The sequence below is a fragment of the Aspergillus aculeatus genome, assembly GCF_001890905.1.
Source record: "Aspergillus aculeatus ATCC 16872 unplaced genomic scaffold ASPACscaffold_19, whole genome shotgun sequence".
Taxonomy (NCBI): domain Eukaryota; kingdom Fungi; phylum Ascomycota; class Eurotiomycetes; order Eurotiales; family Aspergillaceae; genus Aspergillus; species Aspergillus aculeatus.
The window spans coordinates 465,626-484,338 of NW_017962994.1; the positions used below are offsets into that span (position 1 = coordinate 465,626).

Genomic DNA, 18,713 nt, shown 5'->3' on the forward strand with positions numbered 1-18,713 from the left:
ATATACTGGTACGGATAAATGCAAACATGAGAAAGGGCCCTGGTGCCAAAGAAAGGGGAAAAATAGCAGTATGGTACATCCGCCTCTGCCACCTCAATACTACTGTCCAGGTCCAACTGCGTATAGACCGAGGCAGAGCACCTGAGGTAACCATGATGTTGTAGGTTACATAGCCATGTTTCACGGCTTAGTCGGGAGCATTGACCGGTCAGCTTATCATCGCGTCTCCTATAACACTAGAGTTCTAAGCTGGCGAATCGTGCAGTACGCTTCCGAATGTCGTGAGACCAGGTCGGTAGACCGGGAAGTATCACTGAATTGTCGTCTAATGAACTTGTTGACATTTTCTCGAAGCAGATCGCGGTTGAAGCTCTCTCAATGCCGAGGAACAGAGATGCTCGGATCCGAAGGGCGGAACTACCGAGCCCTATCCGCCTGTGATCGTCATGTTCAGCGCCAGTCGACAGACCCGCTCAATCGAGTGCTAAAATCGTGCTACATACCTAATTGGTATCATCAGCCCCAAGTCTCCCAGTCCCCAGAGTTAGAGCCCCGTCGGGGCCACTCACTCACGGGGCGTTCCCTACCATGTTCCCCCGCGGTGGCCTCCGTCGGAGCCTGTCTTACACAACGAAGATCATTTCATCCGCCACCGGCGCCCCGAGCCATCCTGTGAACGACTCAAAGCTACGGAATATGCGTGACACCGAGTGGCGAAGAAGAAGTATGGGTATGCGCGGACCTCGATTGAGCTCCGAGATCATCCGCCCTGTTTCCGATGCTGCGGTCAGCCGCTGGGTTTCATGGTAATATTTCGGCTCAGGAGCCGCCTCACAAGGCGTGATTGATCGTCACGAAATTGAAGGTCTGTGACCATTTACATTTCACATCTTCGAGCTCATCTTATGATAGTCATGTGTCAGCAGATGTTGCATACTTCGCATGTGTAGAGCGTCAATCACGGCAATGAAGGCACATTGAGCAGCATTCCAAGCGTCATGAAACATTTTCCAGCAAGTCAAAAGTGCGAAGACTTGCAGAGCTTCTTTAGATTATCGAACAAAGACAGTCTCGGTTGTTCTGGCATATGTTCTGTGACATCTGAGTCTAAAGAGAAGCAGGAGTGTGTGTCGTATTGAGCAGATTGTTTCACACGCTGATGACGGCTGGGGAATTCTCTGTCCCTACAGTCAGTCGTTGATCAAATTGCTTTTCATCTGGCCTTTGAAACAGAGTAGAAGAATAAAGGAGAACAAGAAGCAACTGGGAGGCAGAATTGTAGTCCACGGTGTTGATGCCGACCCGCCCAGGGACCTCGTCTTAATTAGGCAAGTGCAGATAAGGGCGGGGTCGAGTGAGGTAGTTTATGCACCTTGCACCTTGCTGACTCATCTTCATACCGTCTTTTCCGGAAGTACCGGACATTCTCACCAGGTACAGCTGGATTTCCAGTTTGTCAATCTCTCATCTTCCCAGGAACGTTCTCAATGGCTTCAGTTCCAGGCCCTGATTCCCTCTCTGATGAGGAATTTTCATCACGTCCGCCGCGCTACGCCGGTGAGGATACCACCCCGACCAGCCGGCAGGAAATCTGGGGCTGGTATGCTTACGGCATCGCTGCCGAGGTCTTCGCTGTCTGCGGTGTCGGTACGTCTTCGCTCCCCTCGTTCATGTGCACCTCAATGTCAGCACAAGCTTACTAGTCCCAGGATCATTCCTTCCGCTGACCCTCGAGCAATTGGCTCGCGAGCGAGGATTTCTCCAATCCAGCCATCAGCCATGCGTTGGGCCGAACGCGCCAACGGGCGACTCCAATGAACAATGCGTCGTCCACTTGATGGGTTTGGAGATCACCACCGCCAGCTTCGCCATGTACACCTTCTCCCTGGCGGTGCTTGTGCAAGCCTTGACTCTGATATCGTTCAGCGCGCTGGCAGATTACGGTATGACCACCAGCTTACCTCTCTCTCTCAGCGCCTCGCTCCATACATCAGCACTGACCATAATGCTCCACTTCTGCAGAGAGTAACCGCAAAACCCTCCTCATGACCTTCGGCTTCGTGGGATCCGTAACGAGCATGCTGTTCATGTTCATTTCCCCCTCCGTCTATATTCTTGGTGCGCTCCTGGTCGTGGTAGGCGTTGTATGTCTGGGGTCCTCGTTCGTCGTGCTCAACTCGTTTCTGCCCGTCCTCGTCGCAAACGACCCGTCCATCGCTTCACCAACCAAAGAGACACCGGAAGAGCTTCACCAGCTACACCCTGATGGAGAGGAGACTGACGATAACTTTCGCACGCATTCTGCCCGGTCGCATGGTCATGATCAGGGCGAATCCGGTCAGTCCTCTACAACGAAAGCCGTGTCTCCCGAACTACAGCTGTCGACGCGCATATCGTCCAAAGGAGTGGGGCTTGGTTATTGCGCCGCAGTGCTCGTTCAAATCCTCAGCATCGGGCTCCTCTTGACTCTCTCAAAGACCTCGATTGGTAAATCATCCGGCACGCTGCCGCTGCGCTGCGTGCTGCTGCTAGTCGGTCTCTGGTGGTGCGCGTTCACACTGGTCAGCCGGCGGTGGTTGCGCACCCGCCCCGGCCCGCCGCTAGAGGAGGCCGGCGGCGCAACACGCAACGGCGGCCCACCCCGCGCTAGATGGCGGCTCTGGCTAAGCCTCGTGGGATTCGCCTGGAGGTCGCTGTGGAAAACCGCGCGGGTGGCGGTGGGCCTGCGCGAGATGCGCCTGTTCCTCGTAGCCTGGTTCTTGCTGTCGGATGCGCTGGCGACGGTGTCCAGCACGGCGATCCTGTTCGCGCGCACCGAGCTGCACCTGAGCACCACCATGATCGCGCTCCTGTCGATCACCGCCACGGTCTCCGGAATGGCGGGCGCGTTCCTGTGGCCGATCGTGTCGCGCCGGCTAGGTCTGCAGTCGCATCAGACCATCATGCTGTGTCTTGCGCTGTTCGAGCTGATCCCCTTGTACGGACTGCTGGCCTACTTGCCATTTGTCCAGCGCTGGGGCGTCATCGGCCTGCAGCAGCCCTGGGAGATCTATCCGCTGGCTGTCGTGCACGGTGTGGTTGGAGGCGGATTGGCCTCGTACTGCCGCTCTTTCTTCGGGCTGCTGATTCCTCCCGGCAGCGAAGCAGCCTTCTACGCCCTGTACGCCGCCACGGACAAGGGCAGCTCGTTCATCGGCCCGGCCATCGTGGGCATGATGATCGACAAGACGGGCCAGGTGCGGAGCGGGTTCTTCTTCGTCGCGGTGCTCATCCTGCTCCCGATCCCGCTGATCTGGATCACCAACGCGGAACGGGGCCGCGCCGAGGGACTAGCGGTTGCCGAAAATCTGGCCGATCGGGATGGCGAGGAAGCGGAGGGCTTGCTTTCTCGACGAAGCTGAGCATGATGGTGTGGATGCAAGCATGGTTATATATTATAGACAGATGGATGTATTAGTCTAGATGATTCCCCACGAATAACGAATTGTTGTACACCGAACACCGCCCCCGGGCCCCGCTCCTTTATTCTTAAATCAATCGAAGAAAATAATCCCGGTCAATCGTCGTCCACAACTACCACCATCCAGACCCCCACCTCCCCATTACTCGCCAGCAATGGCGTGCAGTGGACCCATCGATCGCGTCCTTGGGTGTTGTACCTCGTCACCCACTTGATGCGTGCGGTGACGCTCCGCCCCCCTTTCAGTGCCTCGAGCAGCTCCTCACGCACCGTTGAGGTACTCCCGATCCGCGAGAGGAAGGAGGACTGCAACATGCCGGGAATCTGGAGCGCGGGGGAGGTGAAAAGAATCCGCAGCGAGGGGTACGGTCGTACCAGAAGGTACTGGTTTTAGTGTCAGTCGCAAATCGCTTGCCAGAAATGCAAATAGAAACAACTGAAGACGAGAAAGAAAAAGGGTGAAAGAGGGAGACATACGTTTTCATACACCCCGGTCAACGAGCCTCTCCACATGGACTCCTTCACCTCTCGCTCCCGGATGGCCTCATCCTCGACCATCGACCACGTCCGACTCATCGCCTGCCAGCTGCCCCGATCCAACATCCCAGCCGTACTGGACGCCGCGCTGGGGTGGAAGAGCGTCCCGCCGACCTCGTGCGTGACGGTCAACTCCCGCGGGCTGAACAGCTCGGTCAGCTGCCGGAATTCGTCCTTGGGACGGTCGATGTCGTCGTCGTCTTCGCCGTCATCTCTCTCACTGTACACCGATCCTATTGATCTGAGACTCTCTCCGACCCGGTGATGGGGATGATGACCATTTTCCATCACTGCCTGCGACGGTTCGTGGTTGAGTGGTGGCTGGGTCGGAGGGTATGTGAAGACTTTTGTGGCATTATCATCGTCGTCGAAACCGACCTGCACCCCGCCTTCCTCTTCTATCCCTTCCTCTGGCTGGATGATCTCCATAGAGTCCCCGTCCCGCGCATCCTCCGCCGCCTTGGCCTCCGCTCGACGTTGCTTTGCCTGCAGAGCGCGCAGGGACTCCATCTGTGCACCGTCCATGGCCAGACCGGAGACGTCGATTTGGGCGCCGATGAAGTATCGCACCGTGCCACGGCTGTCGCACAGTGGGGCGCACTGTAGTAGATTCATAAACGGGGAGCCATCGCGGCGGCTGTTTTCGCGCATTAGTTTATCTCTCTTCCCGTGCAAAATCTTGACGCTCTGGCGGTCCGGGTCGTAAGCGACTCACTAATTCAGGAACAGCTCGGAATGATGCCTTCCATTCTCGATGCCCTCGCGAATGCGTCTCACGCTGTTCGGGTTGGTCTTCGGCCCCTGTAAAAACCGACAATTGCGACCAAGCACATAATCCATGCCGTATTGAGTCGTGCGATGGAATTCTATAAATGGTTGTCAATAGCAGGATCAAAATCTGAACCAGTAGCCGGTCAGTTCGAGAGAGAGCATACCCTCTGAGGCGAAAATGATTGGGTTGTCCCGTCGTGACGGATCGGTCAAGCAGAACACCTCCGCCAGCGCATCGGACGCACCCTGGAATTTGGGCGGGAGAGTCCCGCGTACGCGCTCCTCGACCACTCTACTCGTCAAGCTGATACAGCGGGCGGTGATGAAAGCGGGAAGCTCCTCCGCTGTGAGGGCCTGCAGAGCCTCTGTGACGCGCTGGTACAGCACCGGATGGGAGATTTGGCCCACGATTGGGTCGGGCGTCGCAATTGTGACCGGAGGCGCGTCGACGACGGACCGAACGAGCGCGTTGGCATAGTCAATGGCTAGAAGAGCCTTGCGGGCTGTGAGGTAGTAAGTCAGGAGGGCAAGCGAGCGCGGACGTTCCTCGAGCAAAAACTCGCGAAATCGCGCAAGATAGCGTGGATTATTGAGAATAGAGAGCATGTGTTCCGAAGAGAACATGAGGTCGGCGAGACGCTCAAGGCTGTGGAGGGGAGCAGCATCGTCCGATGCGGCTGGAGCAATCAAATCATATGAGAGGCCTGGTTCTTGAAGCGGATGGAACTGTTGCTGGTCGCTGTCATTGTTGTAGTAAGGATTAGGCTCGTGGAGAAGAGGCAGCTCGTGGATCATGTAGTTGCGACGGAGGGTTTTAAGGGATGGCTTGGGTGTTAGATTTGGATGCTCCTCATCCTTGCGCGCCCGGCTAGGGGGATGAGGAAAGCCAGCGATCAGTGCCTCTGGAGGTCTGCACGCCAGTAAGCAAGAGCTGAATTCTTTTTGAGAGCGAGTTTGGCTCACGGTGAGGCTGGGTAGTTGTCGAGCGCGACGGTCGACGGCTCGGAGCGCAGCGACGCAGTATCCATAAAACTGGTGTATTGGTCCATCACGACGTCTCACAGAAGTTTGAGTGTCTATATGGCTTGTGAACGGGATTGTTTTCACTGCTTTATAGTTTCTGCCCTCGGTTGCATTTTAATATATAAGATCCGATCGATCGAGGCAGCAGAAGGCAACCAACACTGGATGTATCGCAAAATCGACAGAACCCAGAGGCATCACAGAAGAGCGAGTGATCGATCGATGGCCTTCAGCTGTCAAGTTGTCAACCACGCGATCGGACCAATTCAGGATCAATGATGCAATGGTGCAGATAAAAACATGAGTTTGAACCGGTTCGTGCGATCTGTATGCTGCCGAGCCGCGAGTCTGGAACGGCAGACTGCGGTCTCGAGGAACCTGTCATAGATCTGCAGGGTCGATCTGCCGCAAAGTCGTCTCCCCTGAACTTTGGCTACCTTGACTGTTCACTGAGGACGCATAATGATCTCTATTATACCAGATATCTGAGGAATTTTTCTCCGCGGCCAAGCAGACAACATTGGGGCTCCGAACCAGTAAGTTGACGAACCCCCTGCAGTGAGAGTGTCAGATTGCAGTCTAGGTTGGAAAGGGGAAAGGGGCATGTTCACCGTTGGGCAGTAATGAAACGCCGGTCAGTGTGCATGTACAAAACTTAGATAATTGAGATCACCGGTAAGACGAACAACAAAGTCCACCGAGCCACAGCGTGATCTGTACTTGATATATTCATAGTACAGAGACTATGACCGGGGATACCAGCCACAGCTGTCCATCCACACCAGCCATCGTTGGCACACACTAGCCACATTTCTGCATTGACCGAAACCGGCATGTGAAAGCTTGGCATAGTCACCAGTCATGTGCCCGCCATCCCCCTCGATTCGATAAGCAATCTTCCTGTCGTCCGTTGCTGGATCCTTGGACAGATGATCATCAACACGGCCACGATTGACTTCCGCTCACCCGGTGCCATTGACCACGAGGAGAAACATGCTTGGACATTGTCTATAGTGTTCTGTCAGATTTCTGACTTCATCGGGCAGCTATGACGAGGAATGGGTTGGAATGAATGACGATGAGATTGGGAAGTGTCAGTCAATCACTACCATTACTACTCACGATGCCACCGTCACTAGGCAGAAGACGGTAATGACCTCGGAAGGAAAGGCCGCGACTGACCCCTGTTCTCGGAGCCATATTTGATCCGCATGCCGAGCCGAGGTTCCCTCCTCCCCGCGGCCTCTCGTCACAATCCCCAGATTAGCTTACTCCGGAATACCGACCGACTGACCGATCGCTTGTACTGTACTTAGCTCTGCTGGCTGTCTTTTCTTCCCAGTTCTGTTTCTCTTATTCTTTCAAGACCCATCCTTCTGCTTTTTTGCTTACCAGACGATTCTCCTCTCTCTTCTTTCCTCCTCTTACCACCCTCTCTCTCTTCCTTAGCCTCAGCCTTTCACTCGAGCGTCTTCCTTTCTACCATGTCGACCACATCCACATCCACATCGGTCTCGCCTCCGATCCCAGAGAGTTTTCCCGTCACAGAGACCAAGCCTGTCAACCAAACAATCGCACAGATCCGCTCCCTCGTAGCGGGCGGTGTGGGCGGCGTGTGCGCCGTCGTTGTCGGACATCCTTTCGATTTGGTCAAGGTGCGGTTGCAGACGGCAGAACGGGGCGTCTACGCTGGTGCTATAGATGTGGTCAAGAAGACGGTCGCACGCGAAGGTCTTGCTCGTGTAAGTCGGGATGTTGCCTACGGTTCTTGTGCAGTCACGCTAACTTGCCGCAGGGATTGTACGCGGGTGTTTCAGCTCCCCTGGTGGGAGTGACGCCTATGTGTAAGTGCGCGAACTTTCTCCTGTAAAGTCTTTGACTAACGATGAACTATCAGTCGCTGTTAGCTTTTGGGTACGTTTTATCGCTTGTAAAGCACTTGGGGTATTCTAGCTGACCATCGCAGGGTTACGATGTCGGAAAAACGCTTGTCAGCAAGTTGTCCACCGTAGAGGTGAAGCACAACACCCCCCAATACACCATCGGCCAAATCTCTGCGGCGGGCTTCTTCTCGGCGATTCCCATGACTCTGATCACGGCTCCCTTCGAGCGCGTTAAGGTGCTTCTACAGATCCAAGGTCAAAACCCGCCTCCGCCTGGTCAGAAGCCCAAGTACTCGGGCGGCCTGGACGTGGTGCGCCAACTGTACAAAGAGGGAGGAATTCGCAGTGTGTTCCGTGGTAGCGCGATGACTCTGGCTCGTGACGGACCCGGTTCCGCGGCGTACTTCGCCGCGTACGAATATATCAAGCGGACATTGACGCCTAAGGACGAGCAGGGACGCGTCACAGGTGAGCTTTCAATGACCGCTGTGCTGGCCGCAGGTGGAGCTGCTGGAATCGCCATGTGGATTCCGGTCTTCCCCGTCGATACCGTCAAGTCTCGCCTGCAGAGTGCCCCCGGTCGGCCAACCATCGGAGGAACCATTCGCGCTGTCTATGCCAACGGCGGGTTCAAGGCGTTCTTCCCCGGATTTGGTCCTGCTCTGGCCCGTGCTGTCCCAGCCAACGCAGCGACTTTGTGAGTCCTATGTTCTTTCTCTTTGATAACCTATTGCTGACGTACGATAGTGCTGGTGTGGAATTAGCCCATAACCTTATGAAGAAGTACTTTGACTAGACGACGTCTGGCGGATCCTGGTGATCTACACGACCATCTTCATGACATTTTTTGGCTGCAGTTTCGAGCTGCTTCCGGACGTTGGATGCAATCTAGCGGGTATACCATCTTGGATCTTGTAGTTACTGCGCCAAGCAGGGCTATAGAATGAATGCGATAGAATAACTGCGTCTGAATAGAAGCAGTGGGAATCATGCATGCCTTTCCCTGAAGCCCAATTACAATCTTCTCTTCGTGATTGAAGCCAACATAGGGACCACGGCTTTGACAGCCAAATTCCAATATAGATGGAGAATTTATCAATTTTGAATGTGCGAAATTGCTTGACTGATAATTGTTGATTTCTAGCATAATTTGACTCATTTTGCTGAGAGTAGGTGTACCAGGTCGGGGAGAAAAGAGCACGCGAGCAGTTCACCCTCAATCAAGCTTCAAATTCCTAAACTATATTTCAACTCAACATAACGAATAGCGCACCTGGGCTGACAGTGTATGCTCGGATTCTTCTCTGTTTAAACTTGCATTTTACTTGTTCCTTAACCCCCTTTCGTTCACACGTTATTTGGCTATCCATTCTTTTTGTGGTGCAGTGCAAAAGCTTCCCGCACAAGAGATATATAGATCAATCCGTCGATGACACCACACAAGGTCCGGACCACCAACTCTATCAACTCAGGTATCTCACCGACTAAACCTTTTATCATGCTACTAACTTTCAGAAAGACACAGACTGATGTGCGGGTATAGATGGCCTCATGTGTTTCAGGCAGGTACGATAAGCCCGGCATTGAATACCTTTTTGAATATGCAGAGAACCACCAAGTAATGCTGCGGCAGATATCGGTCGCGTTTCTTGGCCCTGTATGGAATTATTCCGTGAGATAAGCGCATTTAACTCCCTCTCAAAGACTTTTCAAAACCATATTCCAGTGCTGTCATAGCTTCCGAAAACAAGTACGAATAGACTCGACCTTCTCCCAGCAAACTGTTATCGCATAACATTAGGAAATATTGCAATATATCAACAAGGCAGACATGAGTATGCTTGTCTGACCGGATCTAAATTACCATCAAGCAGGGCCCACAGATGCGCCAGGATTCTTTCACGGCCCTGCGCTCATTGCACCGATCCGAGAATCTACATCAAGAACTAAATCAGACAACCACTCAAGAGAAAGAACTATGTGCATGAAACCTCCACCACCAGAACGACAATCCTCCAGATTCGATCCTTCAGACACGCGGAGTATCCCGATAAGCCGGCGGCAAGACCCCTTCCAGAGCGGCCTTGATCTGCAGCGCCAGCGTCCGCGAATGCCAGCGATGCTGCTGCGTGAACCCGCCCATGATCCAAAAGTTGTCCAGCTGACGATGCCGCTTCCACATGCCGCGGATCTCACCCTCCGCATCCACGCCCCAGGTCGCTTCGACACGGGCGGCAATCTCCTCGGGACCTAGGATAGATTCACCGTCCGCATTTGTGGAGTCGTCGTCGCCGCCTGTCCCCGAGGCAGCACGAGCAGCCCCACCACCGAGCAGCGTCGCCGTGGTGTCGCGGACGTCCCGATCAGCGAATCCGGTACACCAGACCACCGCGTCAGCGTCCAGCGAAGAACCGTCCGAAAAGGTCAGTCCCGTGGCCGTGTATGCAGTTGGTTCCACGTTGGCCTTGACGCCGGCTTTGCCCTCGGCTATCAGTTTGGTGCCGCCGACGTCAACGTAGTGGCCGCCTGCGCGCTCGAGGAGGTTGTGCATGAGGACGGACTCGACGTGGGAGCTGTCGCGCACGGGGAAGCCGGTCGCGGCGAGCGCGTCGTAACGTTTGGGTTCCTGGGATGAAAAGAGCTTCATCAGGCCATCGCCCAGTTGGCTGTCGATCACGGCGGGCAGGGAGAGGAAGAGTCGGTCGGCGGCTTCGACGCCGAGGTCGTAGGCGCCGAGACTGCGCTTGTCGAGAAGGTACTCGATCGGGACGATGTAGGTTGGGGAGCGCACGTTCATCGTGGCTTGTAGTCCGGCGGCGTGGCAGTCCTCGAGGATATCGAAGGCTGTGTTGGCGGAGCCGATGACAAGAACGGACTGGGGTGGTGGAGTTAGCTTGGCTGAAGAAGGAGGAGGAGGAGGTACTAAGCAGGTGCCTACCTTAACGCCTTGATCCACCAGTTTCCTGGCATTCTGGTACTGAGTTGAGTGGATGTTGATACCCTGGTAGGCGTCTTTGTTGGGAATGGAAGGCACGAAGGGTTGCTGGGATGCAATGCCAGTAGCGAGGACGAGGTGCTTCGCAATGGCCGTGTGTTGGCCGGTCGGGGTTTGGATTTTGATCTGCCATTGCTGTGTCGCCTGGTTGTACTGGGTTGACTGGATCTGAGCCGACGTGATGACGTTCAGTTGAAGGGTCGCAACGTATCGTCGAACTTGCCCTGCCAGGTCGTTGCGCGAGAGTAGATGGGGTGATTGGAGTTCGGGACCGTAAGCTATATAACGCCATGATGCCAAGGCACCTTGTCAGATAGACGTAGCTTGTACCTGCTCGGAAAAAGAGATGGCTTACGCATGAACGGGAAATCGCAGAAGGAAGTGGGGATGTGAAAGCGCATGCAGTCGTAGCGACGAGCCCAATTGTCGCCAACCTGGGAGTTGCGTTCGGCCATGACACTTTCCACTCCCAGCGTCTTCAGGCGCGCGGCCAACGCGGCAGCTCTGGGAACCACCACCATCCATTAGCCTCGCTTCTCCCATTCTTGCCATCTTTCTTTCACTTACGCATTTCCGCCTCCGATGATAAACACATCGGTTTCGAATCTCTCCGCATCGGCATACTGTTTGCTCGATCCCTGCAACAGTCCCTGGTCCTCCAGATGAAGATCCAAGCTCTCCAGCATGGTACTCAGAACCCAAATCTTCCACTCGATCGTCTTCTCTGCAGTGTGTACCGGCAAGAGTACCACCTTTCCCTTTCCTGTCGCTGCCGGGGAGCTCGTTCGGAAACGGATTCCACAGTCGATGAATTGCTAAGATATGGTTATCCTCGGTCGGCATTTGTCACACCATACATTGTGTGTAGAGACTGACCAAGGTGGGTGTCGCAGGAATAAAGACCGCGCCTCCGTCTACAGACACATCTCCTAGCCCTCGCAAGGGAGCTGTTTCCAGCATCGCAGCAGCAATTACACCCGGTGTGTTGAATGTGCGGAGGTGGTATGTGAGTGCCAGTTGGTCTTTCCAATAGGCCTGGCTGGCATAGAAACAGCTCTGGAGCGCTTCCACGTTCTTGCTGGACAGGGCCGTGTTGAGCCGATCTAGCACGGCATGCGCCTGAACGGTCGGTGCATCGCCAGTCATTGTCTCAGGGTCGACGAGGTTGGGTTCTAGAGCAGGCAAGGGTTGTTGAGCCATCATTTTGCGCAGGTCAGCCTGACCAGGATACTCGTCGGCCCTTGCGGGCGCATGAGAGCTGTGAGAGACTAGGAGTTCCCATATTCTTGTTTCAGTCGCTGCGTCGCAAGAACAACTGAATCGACCGCAGAAGGATACTTACCGGTCGCCATAATGCTTGAGAAATCAGGGGCTGTGCCATGAGATGCAAAGGAGGGGTACTGCAACGCCTATAAGTAGGCTAGCCTCGAGATCGCCGCGACGAACCGCCATGAGGGGGATGGTTCCTCCCTCTCCTCACAGGCCGTTCGGCTTACGATATCTCGACTAGTTCCTGGAGGAGCTACCGTTGTCTCTGATTGGAGTCCCAAGGTGGTTCTTGAGGTCCAGCCGTTTCGAAGGAATTGTCAAGACAGTCCGTCAGCTGCTAATCACTTGGCACTAAAGTGGGGAAAGGAATAAGGACCTGTGATCAGCTGTCACCCTTGCATTGCTGCTGTCAGCCTGTCCACTCAATGAAACTTAGTGAACGCCTGGTCCCCAGACCAACAATGGATAGATAAACAACACAAAGGACTTTGTTCAACTTCCCCGGGGTCCAGTGCGCACAGATCGACCGATTTTCCCGCATTGTTGGCTACTGCTGTGCTCATCACTTGGGAGTGTTATCCCGTCTTGCAAATCGGGCGCTAACCCTGAGTGCCTCCGCGACAGGGATCGGCACCGCCAGAGTGGTAGTGGCACCGCAGTGGGCTCAATTCTCCAAAAATCTGGCTGTCAAAATTGAACGCCGTTGGCAAGGAGGTCCTTCACCACCACGGCCAGTCCCCACCCGCCCGACAACGGTTGGTTCGGATGCCTTCCTAGCATCTGGCGAACGGGCCGTGAGTGGGGAGCAAGGTGAATGCAGCTACGCAAACGGAATCTGTCAGAAAGTCTGATTTTTCAAGTACTTGATAGAGGTCAACCACCAGGGAGTGTGAGGCATAGACGATCCCCCGGTAGCCATGTGGTTTTGTTCCCGATCCTCGTACTTCGACACTGACCCCCCTTCGACCTGTCATACTCGACGAACAACTTATATTCGATGGAGCCCACCTTGATTGAGGGAGGGTCTCATCCATCGCAATGTCTACCGACGAGTTAGCCACGCTGTTTGCCCAGCCGGCCCTTGCGGCCCCAGAAGGCGTCACCCCTAACTTTGATAATCCTCCGAACCACAACAGCTTGGCTTGGGGCATCATTACGGTTTGCACCGTCGTTGCGACCCTGTGTATGTGCTTGCGCATCTACGTGCGGGTCTGGCTGGATCGTTCCATTCGTCTCGAGGATGGTAAGTTGGCTAGACACCCCATGCTGCTCGGCTACGCAGTTCCAAACTGACAACTTGGTTCAATAGTTTTAATGATCGGTGCCTTTGTACGTGTCTCCTTTTCATCCTGCCTAACACTCAATGCTTATCATACCTAGGGTTCCTACTGGGGTACTGCCTATGCTGGTTACGAGATGATCCAGACACCGGGCTATTTCGTCCACCAATGGAATCTTCACATGGGCGATCTTGTCAGACCCCTCTATGTAAGGGCAACCGAGCTCCCGGGTCTCGGGTAGTGCAGCTGATATGACCTAGCTGATTTTGATCTACGGCTGCTGCTATTCAGCCGTCCTTCCTCTGATCAAGACTGCCATTCTCCTCGATTGGTGTCGGATCTTCGTGCCGGTCGATGGCGCCAAGACCCCTTTCTGGTGGGCATGCATGGCAGTTTCCGCACTGCAGTGCCTGTGGGGCTTGCTGTGCGTGATCTTGCTGAATGCACAGTGTCGCCCGCATCGAGCAATCTGGGAGTTCTACCTCCCCAGCAAATGCTATTCGTTGCCGGACGTGATGCTTTGCTCAGCTGCTGTGCAGGTCTTCTCTGACATCACCATGTTCTTGCTTCCGCAACGAATGATCTGGGGCCTGCAGATGAGCTGGCAGAAGAAGATGGGCATCTCTGTAATCTTTGGTGCTGGTATTCTGTTCGTCTCTCCTCGCCCTCTTTCCTCTTCACATCCATCGCCTGCCTTTGCATTCCTGTCCTCACATTCCAACCACCCCATCTATATTGTACTAACCCGATCTCACCCAGCGCATCTATCGCGGCCTGCTTCCGCCTGGCCCATACTGTCTCTTTCGCCAAAACGGCCGACCAAATGTACATGATCGCGCCGCTGCTCTTCTGGGCTTTTGCCGAGATGGCCTGCGGTTTTTTCATCTTCAGTATGCCCTGCCTCTCGAAGCTACTCATGGACAGTGGCCTCCGCCGCAAGCTCAAGATCAGCGACTACTGGCGCAGCCGCACCCGGTCGACGATCCAGAACCCGCAGTTCCGTCCCGCGGGCGCGGGCCAGCAGGTCGCGAAGGCGTGGCGCACGTCCGAGAGCTCCTATTCTCGCCTCGAGGAGGGCGAGATCGCTCTGACCAGTCCGGTCAAGGACCACCATAACAGTATTCAGGTTCTGCAGCGGACGGATGTCACGGTGACGAGCACGCCGAGCCCCTCGTCGGAGACGGCGCTGGCGAACAGCCTGGAAAAGTGGAAGCGTTCGCAGGCGTGAGAGCGAGGTATTTGGCTGACGGCTTGCTCATTCTCTTCGATGAGACATGTCTGCCGCTCGCTTCACCAGGGAATGATCGTCAATAGTGGAACTGGATCGGCGATCTGGTGATGGGCGAAAAGTTAAGTATGTGCTTTTGTAAATCCTTCTATCTGGAAGATCTACCAGACCAAAAACTTTTCCTTTTTTTCTTCGGGACTACCGTCTTCATCCCAGTTTCTCTTCACTGCTTGCCGGTCGATGCCCTCACGGCGGCGAGCTATTTCGGTTGCACTTTATGACATGTAATCTATCGATATAGGCAAAAACCAAAGAAATATAATACTCCCTCTTTTACTTTTTTTTTTGATGCCTGTAGTGGATTGACCTTATCCACTTGTGCAGAAGTATACCCGCTGAGAAGGGTAAAACATCGCCACTGAACACACACACACGTAAAGGAAAAAGGCACTAGAAGTGAAAGGAGAACCCGAAATGGACCAGTCACTTTTATGAGTATTCAGCCACCCAGAGTAAATACCCTACTCACCTACCAAAGAGTGATCCCTCACATCAGCCCTTCACCGAGCAAAACCTAACCCCCCTCCACAATTCAACTTACTGCTCAGTACGAAACATTAAAGAGCATCCTCCCCACACTCCACCCCCAACTCCCTCAAATAAGCCCCCAAGCCCGGCTCCCTCCCCAACAACCCAGTAATCAACCCCCACTCCTCCCGACTCCCGCCATACTCCAGGATCCCCCGCCGGTACGCCAGCCCCGCCTCCCGACTCATGGGGTCCGCCTGGAAATGCGAAGTCCAGATCTCCGCTGCCAGCATGCGGGTACTGTTCACAATAGAGTTAGCTTGCGCATTCAACCCGCCTGATCTAAATCCCACAAGGAAAGTGTTGGGAGGGAACGTACAAAAGATACGAATAGTAGTTCGCCTCCTGGCTCCAGACGTAGTGCGCGGTGGTGACGTGGCCGTGGCCCCAGGTCCAACACTTCTGGTCAGAGGAAGAGGAAGTTGACGGGGACGGTGACGGGCCCTGCAGACCGGTCGTTTCTTCGAGGAGGCGGTTGTATGTCGCCGCAATATCGAGGGATTGCAGTGCGGCCGGGGAAGTAGGGTGGTGGACGGCCATGTCGAAGGTGCTGAAGGCGATCTGACGGAGAGTGAGGAGGGCAAGGTTGAGGGGTTTGGCGGCCAGGAGGGCGGTGAGGAGAGAGGTGGGGATTTTTTGGGGCGGTTGGGTGAGGGTTGGGGTGTGGGTTTGGGGGGTTGAGGGTGGTGATGGTGATGGTGGTGATGATGATGAGGTGTAGGTGTAGTGGCTGCTGAGTCGGCGGAGGCAGTCGGGGACCCAGCACCAGTTCTCGAGGAGTTGGCTGGGGGCTTCGACGAAGTCGGCCACAGTGCGGTGGCCGTGGAAGAGGGCGTATTTCGATTGGCCGAGGAGGTCGTGCATTCCTTTTATTTACCCTGAGGGTTAGTGTCGGGGAGGAAGTTGGGCATGGGATAAGAAGAGGAGAGGGTAAAATGCCGGGGGCATACCATGTCCGAGTTCATGGAAGATGGTGATGACTTCCTGGTGGCGCAGCAGGGCCGGTTCGCCGCGCGAGACATTGCAGACTAATGCGGTCACGACGGGGGTTCGTTTGCCCTCGCTGTTGAGGTAAGCCTGGATTGCTGCAGGGTCAGTCCAGGCACAATAGCTCTGCAGTTTTGACTGGTCGAGGGTGAGGAAAGCCGCACAGGATAGATATTGAAATTAGCCGCATGGTTGTACTTCCCCGGCCGGGGATAGATGTCCACGTAGAGATACCCGATGAAGGCCGACTTATCGGCCTCCCAGACCGCGAACGCATCCACATCCGCATGCCAGGTGTGCTTGCCGGAGGCGTCAATCTTCTCGAACTGCACACTGAACAGCTCCTCGAAGACGCCTAGCATGCGCTGGATCGTGCCTCGAGCCGGGAAGTATTCCGCCACGCGCTCGTGGTCGACATGGTACTGTTGCTGGAGGATGCGGTTATGGTAGAAATCCAGGTCCCAGAGATGGATGGCGTCTGTTCCAGACACAGCTCGCAGCTGCTCCATTTCCTGTTGCGCGAGGGGTTTCAAGGTGTTGTGCAGCTCCTTCAACCATTTCTCCACACGGTCCGGCGATTTGACGAGCTGCTGCTGAAGCTTGCGGTGCGCGAAGGACTCGAACCCCAGCAGCCGCGAGGCTTCGTCGCGCAAAATCACAATCTCCCGGAAGATCTCGACATTGGGCTGGTACCGGTTCTGATTACGCAGGAAGACTTCCTTCCGGGTCTGCGGGACGCTGCATTGAGACAGGATTCTCGTCACGACTGGCTTGGTAAGGGGCACCCGGTACCGTTTCGTCGTAGTAGCAGCATCGACACTGCTTTCCTCGACAACCTCAAATCCCTCCACACCCAACCCCGCTAGTTCGCCCTCGCTGAGGGATACAGACCCCGGATCCGCGCCAAGGTTCTGCATGAATTCCACTCGCAAGTCGACCAATCGCCGCGTGATCCACGTAAAGCGCTCCCGGCTCGCCCCGGTCAACTTCATTCCGTTATCAATGAACATTTGATGAAGCCTGTTTAGCAGCTTCAGATCCTCCTCGTCGACGGACACGTGCTGTTGAGGATTGGCATGGACTGCGTCGACGAGCGCGAAAAGATCGTCCCGCTGGAACAGCGCCAAGTGCGCCTGGACCACTCTATTCTCTGCCGCAGACGAGGCCCGTCTGATCTCGGCGCATGGGGAGACGCCATGGAAGAGCGCGATGTATTGCACGCGGGCGCGGAGCTCATTGTCGATCGCGGCCAGCGGCCGGATGACCGTGTCGAAGGTGTGTTCCGAGCGAGCGACGGAGGCGACTAGTTTGTCGGCGGAGTGTTCAAGATACGCGATTAGTTCTGCGGCTTCTTCTGCGAGGCCTTGTGCGGTGATGTCGAAGGTTGGGAGAGGATGAGCATTTGGGGTATCCATCATGGGGTCGAGACAAAGGAGCAATTTCTTCTGATTTGTTGCGCTGCATTGCAATGAAGCAGGTCGGCCTTTATGTACAGGCTGTATTCTCTGACGGCTGTTATTCCTTAGTGTTGCAGCTAAATTCACTAATGTATATCAGGCGCTTAGTGCTTATTGCTTGACTCACGTGCCGGACGTGATAATGCATGGAGGGATTCAACTGGTGGGCAGATACAATTAGCTCTTAGCTCTGGCGCCTGACCTTGACGTCCGCGTGGGACAGCTGCACGTGAGTGATACACATGCCCACTCGGACTTCCGGCGGTGATAAATGCGTATTTTGTTCAGTTCTCATGACAATAGTCAGGTTCCTGGTGCAATCTATGTTAACCGGAAGTGAAAAACGGCCAACGTTTTTGTTTCTTACAGAACATGTTAACTAGAAGATGGAAGAAGAAATCGAGGCAATTAAGAAGTTAGCCAACCGATGCTATTGTAGGTAAGGTGATTACTCAGCTCGATTGCGAAACCTGAACAACCCAAGCGAAAGGCGCACGAGTGATCATTCCTCAGATTTCGATTCGTAGACATACAATGCTATTGTAAGCTGAAACATTAAGCCTTGATCGCTGTGCCAGTGGATAAAGAACTTAGACAGCTGTCAAAACCCAGGGAAGCTTGCTGACGATAAGCTTTGAACCTCACAGCATTGGCAGGGAAACCCATGGTAGAAGCATCGAGCTGCTCAACCAATCACCCACCTCGACTGCCGGTGAAAGAATCCGTCATACTTCTGAGGTGGTTGGGTATCGGGTATAGTTTCAGTTTCGAAAGCAAGACCGTCGCAAAGGAAAACAATCCTGATATTCTCGGGGTATTCGTGTCTATAATAAGCCACAATATGAATAGAAAACAAGTAGGGCAGGCAGCTCTGCCGCGACGTGATCAAAGACCATCAATGTCATCAATATCGTCATCATTCATTCTTCCCAAAATTCCAGAATCCGGGAGAAAGAAAAAAATTCCTGGAAGGAAAATTATCCAGAAAGGGAAACAAAATGGCCTGCTCGAACGCTGTCGACGGTGTGTTGATACAACAAAGAAACCCCAGAAAGACCCAGAAAAAAAGAAGATATATATGTATATACAGAGCAGGAGGACAAGGGCGTGGAGAAGACCGGATCGGAGAATCTCCAGGGCATTTCGCCCTCTGCGTCGGAAGAGAAGGGGAAGAAAAACCAGAGGCTAATTCGTGTGCGCTAGCTGAAGTCCAAGCGAAGAAAAAATCAGAAAGC

The 18,713-nt window shown here is 54.4% G+C and overlaps 6 protein-coding genes across 6 annotated transcripts; 3 read left to right on the top strand and 3 right to left on the bottom strand.

The window, feature by feature from the left end:
* Nucleotides 1–1,487: 1,487 nt before the first annotated feature.
* On the top strand, nt 1,488–3,401 carry ASPACDRAFT_47618 (MFS transporter; the record flags this gene model as incomplete). Its single annotated transcript, XM_020201989.1, has 3 exons — nt 1,488–1,647; nt 1,710–1,943; nt 2,023–3,401. The coding sequence occupies 3 exons, from the start codon at nt 1,488–1,490 to the stop codon at nt 3,399–3,401; spliced, it is 1,773 nt and encodes a 590-aa protein (XP_020052068.1).
* Nucleotides 3,402–3,556: 155 nt separating this feature from the next.
* ASPACDRAFT_35696 (uncharacterized protein) lies at nt 3,557–5,671 on the bottom strand (the record flags this gene model as incomplete). Its single annotated transcript, XM_020200145.1, has 5 exons — nt 3,557–3,844; nt 3,938–4,209; nt 4,474–4,634; nt 4,713–4,863; nt 4,933–5,671. Coding segments are annotated over 5 exons (1,611 nt in total), but the record flags the coding sequence as incomplete, so codon positions are not given.
* A 1,506-nt stretch (nt 5,672–7,177) lies between these two features.
* Nucleotides 7,178–8,785, top strand: ASPACDRAFT_81798 (carnitine:acyl carnitine antiporter). The gene is made up of 5 exons (XM_020205958.1): nt 7,178–7,533; nt 7,587–7,635; nt 7,689–7,705; nt 7,758–8,371; nt 8,422–8,785. Exons 1-5 carry the CDS (start codon nt 7,276–7,278, stop codon nt 8,468–8,470), a joined length of 987 nt encoding a protein of 328 aa, XP_020052070.1. The 5' UTR covers nt 7,178–7,275; the 3' UTR covers nt 8,471–8,785.
* Nucleotides 8,786–9,365: 580 nt separating this feature from the next.
* On the bottom strand, nt 9,366–12,246 carry ASPACDRAFT_126536 (uncharacterized protein). Its single transcript, XM_020196949.1, has 6 exons — nt 12,012–12,246; nt 11,546–11,937; nt 11,237–11,484; nt 11,025–11,173; nt 10,613–10,947; nt 9,366–10,549 (listed from the first exon to the last, which is right to left on the bottom strand). The coding sequence occupies exons 1-6, from the start codon at nt 12,019–12,021 to the stop codon at nt 9,704–9,706; spliced, it is 1,980 nt and encodes a 659-aa protein (XP_020052071.1). The 5' UTR covers nt 12,022–12,246; the 3' UTR covers nt 9,366–9,703.
* Nucleotides 12,247–12,681: 435 nt separating this feature from the next.
* On the top strand, nt 12,682–14,775 carry ASPACDRAFT_126540 (uncharacterized protein). The gene is made up of 5 exons (XM_020196950.1): nt 12,682–13,181; nt 13,248–13,267; nt 13,319–13,426; nt 13,479–13,867; nt 13,978–14,775. The coding sequence occupies exons 1-5, from the start codon at nt 12,977–12,979 to the stop codon at nt 14,444–14,446; spliced, it is 1,191 nt and encodes a 396-aa protein (XP_020052072.1). The 5' UTR covers nt 12,682–12,976; the 3' UTR covers nt 14,447–14,775.
* Nucleotides 14,776–15,084: 309 nt separating this feature from the next.
* ASPACDRAFT_2613 (M3 family metallopeptidase) lies at nt 15,085–17,409 on the bottom strand (the record flags this gene model as incomplete). The annotated part of the gene is made up of 4 exons (XM_020199392.1): nt 15,085–15,274; nt 15,354–15,900; nt 15,985–16,111; nt 16,186–17,409. Coding segments are annotated over 4 exons (2,088 nt in total), but the record flags the coding sequence as incomplete, so codon positions are not given.
* Nucleotides 17,410–18,713: the final 1,304 nt, after the last annotated feature.

Bases quoted from the DNA above. Each gene is read 5' to 3' on its own strand.
- ASPACDRAFT_126536 (XM_020196949.1), bottom strand. The intron at 11,485-11,545 runs GTCAGTCTCTAC...ACCATATCTTAG, and splicing joins TTCCTGCGACACCCACCTTG to CAATTCATCGACTGTGGAAT. The intron at 10,948-11,024 runs GTAAGCCATCTC...GGCGTTATATAG, and splicing joins CTGCGATTTCCCGTTCATGC to CTTACGGTCCCGAACTCCAA.
- ASPACDRAFT_81798 (XM_020205958.1), top strand. From the start codon at position 7,276: ATGTCGACCACATCCACATCCACATCGGTCTCGCCTCCGATCCCAGAG. The intron at 7,534-7,586 runs GTAAGTCGGGAT...AACTTGCCGCAG, and splicing joins CACGCGAAGGTCTTGCTCGT to GGATTGTACGCGGGTGTTTC. The intron at 8,372-8,421 runs GTGAGTCCTATG...GACGTACGATAG, and splicing joins CCAGCCAACGCAGCGACTTT to TGCTGGTGTGGAATTAGCCC.
- ASPACDRAFT_126540 (XM_020196950.1), top strand. From the start codon at position 12,977: ATGTCTACCGACGAGTTAGCCACGCTGTTTGCCCAGCCGGCCCTTGCG. The intron at 13,182-13,247 runs GTAAGTTGGCTA...TTGGTTCAATAG, and splicing joins TTCCATTCGTCTCGAGGATG to TTTTAATGATCGGTGCCTTT. The intron at 13,868-13,977 runs GTTCGTCTCTCC...GATCTCACCCAG, and splicing joins ATCTTTGGTGCTGGTATTCT to CGCATCTATCGCGGCCTGCT.